General features: G+C 36.2%; 1 protein-coding gene across 1 annotated transcript in view; it reads right to left on the bottom strand.

Moving 5' to 3' along the window:
• Positions 1 to 2,676, bottom strand: part of LOC127159262 (CD48 antigen) — a 5,379-nt gene extending 2,703 nt beyond the window's left edge. Inside the window, exons 1-3 of the mRNA XM_051102140.1 lie at positions 2,661 to 2,676; positions 852 to 1,181; positions 471 to 749 (exon numbers count right to left, since the gene is read on the bottom strand). Coding sequence (XP_050958097.1) covers positions 471 to 749; positions 852 to 1,181; positions 2,661 to 2,676 — 625 coding nt within the window. The remainder of the gene's footprint in view (positions 1 to 470; positions 750 to 851; positions 1,182 to 2,660) is intronic.
• Between the last annotated feature and the right edge of the window lie 2,068 nt (positions 2,677 to 4,744).

Genomic DNA, 4,744 nt, shown 5'->3' with positions numbered 1-4,744 from the left:
GTAAAAAATTTGCTTTGGTTCAATCATAAACCTCTGACAAAAATTAGATGACACGCTTATCCCATGATGTTTACAATAAGTGCTGCTGCTTATTTTTTTATTTTATTTCAACATGCACCCTACTAACACCATTGCTTGTGTAAAAAGCACATTTGTGCATTTGCCAATTTCACAGCAATTTAACCATGTTTAACGTGTCAAAGAGGCGTATGTGTTGTCGGGTTCTTAAACTCTCAGGGGAGGAAAAAGGTATACAAGCTGTCACTGTGGTGTTAACACTTTCAAAAGGTACACCTTTGTACCTTATTTACCCCTACACAGGACATTTTAGTACTCCTTTGAAAGAGACAAAAAGACTGAATTCAGTGAAACTTGAAAAGTCAAAATACATGACTCAATAAGCAATAGATCAGCTGATTAAATAAACACTAAATTTAACTGATTTATTTGTATTAATAAATTTAACATACCTGAACATGGCTGACAGAGTTGAGTGATGTTGACATATTTAGTTTGGTTGCTGATAGGATTGTTGACCACACAGCTGTAGGAATCATCAAGACACTCCAGACGTAAAGACAGACTGTTGTTGTGATCAGACACACTGATGTTGGACCATAAACTGTTTCCTTTGTACCAGGAGAGACTCACATCACTCACATTCACCACTGAACACAACAATGAACAATATGATGATGATGAAGAATTTTGTGGAGAGTCATTTATAATGACAGGAACAGGCAGACGAGCTGAAAACATAATAAACAGCAACTGTCCATAAAATACAAAACACAACACTGTATTATATAAAATAGACAGGAAACTGTACTAACATAACAATTTCTACTCACCATAGACAGTAACACTGTATCTGTATTTGGTCTTTGTCTTGCTGCTGATGGTTACTTGATAAAGTCCAGACTCTGTGATCTTGATATTTGTGATGGTCAGAGATCCAGTCTGCTGATCCAGTTTCAGTCTGTCTCTGAACCTCCCATCAAGAACATCATCATTTATTGAGCTCTCATTGGTCAGTCTGTTAAGTTTAGCTATTAGAGGCCCATTAGTCCCTAAATTCCACATGATCAGATCAGCTTTCAGTATTTCAGTGACACCAGGGTGTAGAATGACCGAATCTCCCTCCGTCACTGACTGTATTTCATTTGAATCACCAAACACACCTGGAGAACGAACAGACATATGTTATATTTATGGAATTCAATTTGCTTTAACTGAAACTTGTAGCCATTTCGAAAGTTGAAGTGTAAAATTAATGGACAGATTTTTGACACACATCTTCATATATTTCATTAATTAAAAGCTATTCAGTTACATGAAGTAGATCTGTGCATGCCACTGTAGGAAATAACTGATTTGATGTTTATAATTTTTGTTACAGACAGACTACATCTCGTAATACCTCATTGTGATTATAAAATAAAAGTCAACACGCATCTTCTGACAGTTCTGGGGTGCGTTTCCCTGATTGTTAGTTCCACTGAACTCGTAACGACGGAACTTGCGACCATAGTTGCTTTTGGGAAATGCACCCCTGAACAGCACACTGTTTGTACGAATTATTCTGCTACCATATATTATAAAACATGATTGTAACTTACCAGCCAGATGGCAACAGTACAAGCAGAACAAAACTAATCCGTTGAACATTTTCTTGTACAGTTCAGAGCTCTGAATCAGGCGCTCGGGTTTTAAATAAATGAAACTCTATCGGCCCTATCTCCTCTACCACATTTCCTCTCTCCACCCTCCAGCATATTTACACATGCACAATTAAGACTAAGTTTTGAGATTAAAAATAACTTGGCCCACACAAGAATTGTTTCATTTACAGCTTGTATTTACAATAATGAGATATTTAAAAATACTTTAAAGATTTCACATCATAGTTTATTTATCTAAAAACACAAAGAAATGACACACATGCAGAAGACACACTCATGCAGAAACTGTTTGTCTGTCCAACAAATCAGACCACATTTCAATGCAAACGAAAATAACTGAGACCACAGGTGGTTTCATTTTGACTGAGCAAACTGACTGCCCCGAGTGCCATTAAATACAGGCAAATAGGTAAATAAGTGTAAAGTTTAGCCGTTGTGTGCAAAATAGCACTCATGAGTCAACGTATTTATTAATGGTAATTTTAAAAACAGAACCAAAAAAGCAAGAACATAATCTGAACCCAAATTACAGTAAAGATTCTTAAACCAGTTTAGGGGCAGTATCTATAAATAAAAGAGACAAAAGTGGCAAGGAAGGCAAGAGGGTAGGGGGAAGAACAGTAAGAAGAAATGCTCCAACAGAAACTAGCAAATTACTGGAAAGAAATTGTATATAAAGAAATAAACAAACATATGAAAAAAAGGTTGAATGATGCTAACTGTCAGGTGTAGAGTAATGCCAAGTGGCAGATGATCAAACCAGAAAGTGGAGAGATAAGTAGGGCCTAGAAGCACACTGAAGTCATGATCATATACAGAACTACCAACCATTCATTCAACCCACATTTTGTTCTATAAATGCCTCCAATAAATGCCTCACTTATCATCACATCACATCTTTGTGTGGTAGGGGGAACTGCCACAAAACCTGCCACAACTGAAGGCAGCTTTCCAAATCAATCCAATCGGTTTGGTTACGTGCATCATTCTCCATTATGGATTAAAAGAGAGAAATAAAAGAAAGTCATGAGGGAAAATCACATGTTCCCTTCACCAAAAGACTTCTGGAAGGGCCTTTTGTGATAGGATTCAGTTGTTCACTTTTGCTTAGAATGTCCCTACAAATGGCATCCCCTTCCCCAAGTGCCCTTCAAGGGTGCAAAAAAGCTGTTTGGTATTCGCCTGTAATTTTGACAATTTAACAGCTGAGCCCAACCCTCCATTATTCAAAAACGTAACTTTAGAACTAGTAACGAAGGAACGTTAAGTTGCTTAATTGAAAGCTTATTGTATTAAAAGCTTACTGAATTATGTAGAGTAGAATATTATGAGAGAGACTGACTGAGCAGCTGTGATTACCTGCATCTAATACAGCATTCACTCTTCAGCTCAATCTTATATTCACAATAAAAAATATTTTAAAAAGCATTACAGCAGAGGAATGCAACAGCAGCAACCACAATATTTGTGTGTTTTCTTTTTCCGTAAGGTTATGCCCTTCTCGTTTTAGACTTCATGCATGTGTACTGAATATTAAATAAGTTAGTAATGATAACATAATGTGTACTATGCTGATTTGTACAGAGGCTCAGCAGACTTGCACTTAACAAGCCTAAACAGACAGCGAATGAGAGAGAGATCGACTGAGTGTGTGCGATTACTTGCGTCTGCCCTTCAGGCCGAGTCATGTACATGTATAGGTTGTCATGTCCAAGAAAAGTTAAATCAACGCTGATTAGCATCAATGCTGTGCCGGTCAACTGATGTGACTGGTCAACAATGTGACGCTCAAAGTTGATTTGAACAGCATGTTTAATTTGATCTGTCTTCATATTCTGTTATGTGGACTGTTATGTTGTCATACACTTCTGTTTACTTTACTTCCTTTTTCAATGTGATTTAGTTTCAGTTTTACTGGTTTCACAATACGATCACCCTTGTGTGTGTGTATAATATATATATATATATATATATATATATATATATATATATATATTTATATATATACCAATTTTTCAAGCACAATACAAAGCTACAGACAAGACAACCTATTATAGCCTACATACAACACCCTAGATATGTTATGTAGCCTATTTTGCGCGCATTGGAGAACCGTTCTCTAAACGCGGGGTATTAAAATTGCATTTCGATCATGTGAATTCTTGGCGGTGCTGAGCATCCATTCTACAATTTAAGACGTTAAATTTAACAAACAAATTTTAAAGTATATGTATGTGTATGTGTGTATGTTTGCATGTATGTATGTATATATGAATGTGTGTGTGTTTTCCACAAACTTAATTACAAATTTTAAACAGGTGTACTGTTAACTGACCTGCATAGCCTAGATTTTATGATACAATTATAAAATGGATTCCAAAAGAAAACCGAACTGGCGGGAGGTTCAGCCCAACATTAACCAGCGCTGACAAGAAAAAGCCCTTACTGGTAACTCCTAACCACCTGGGAGACCAAGCTCAAGTTGTCTTAGATAACAGGGATAGTAAGAGTGATTCCTAGCATTAAGGATTTTTATATTTCGCTTTTATACTTAAGTTTGAACGTAGGAGTAAATTGCATAAATATACATGAATATAAATGATATTCAGCAAATCAGTGTTACCAGGAAACAGGTATCACAGTAACACACACCATCCTTTGGCCTAAGTTCAAGGAGTAAATTGCTCATTTATTTTCTCAATTAGCATTTCAGTCTCAAACCAAATTAAGCAGACCTGAGATGTATAACAAGACTGGATTTACAAAGAAACAAAATGACAAAAGTAAAGGTGCAAGACTATTTTATGGAATAGTTCAACATGAAATGAAAATTTGATGAAAATGTGCTCACCTCAGGCTATCCAAGATGTAAATGAGTTTGTTTCTTCATCAGATTTGGAAAATGCATCATTCCATCACTTGCTCATCAGCGGATCCTCTGCAGTGAATGGATGCCAATGAGTGTCCAAACAGCTGCTAAAAACATCACAGTAATTTACAAGTGTTCCACACCACTCCAGTCCATCAATTAACTTAAAGCTGTGTGTTTAACAAATAAACAA

This window comes from Labeo rohita, unplaced genomic scaffold, assembly GCF_022985175.1.
Source record: "Labeo rohita strain BAU-BD-2019 unplaced genomic scaffold, IGBB_LRoh.1.0 scaffold_204, whole genome shotgun sequence".
NCBI lineage: Eukaryota > Metazoa > Chordata > Actinopteri > Cypriniformes > Cyprinidae > Labeo > Labeo rohita.
Note: the sequence above shows the minus strand (reverse complement) of the source record. Positions and strands in the feature narration are given on the sequence as shown.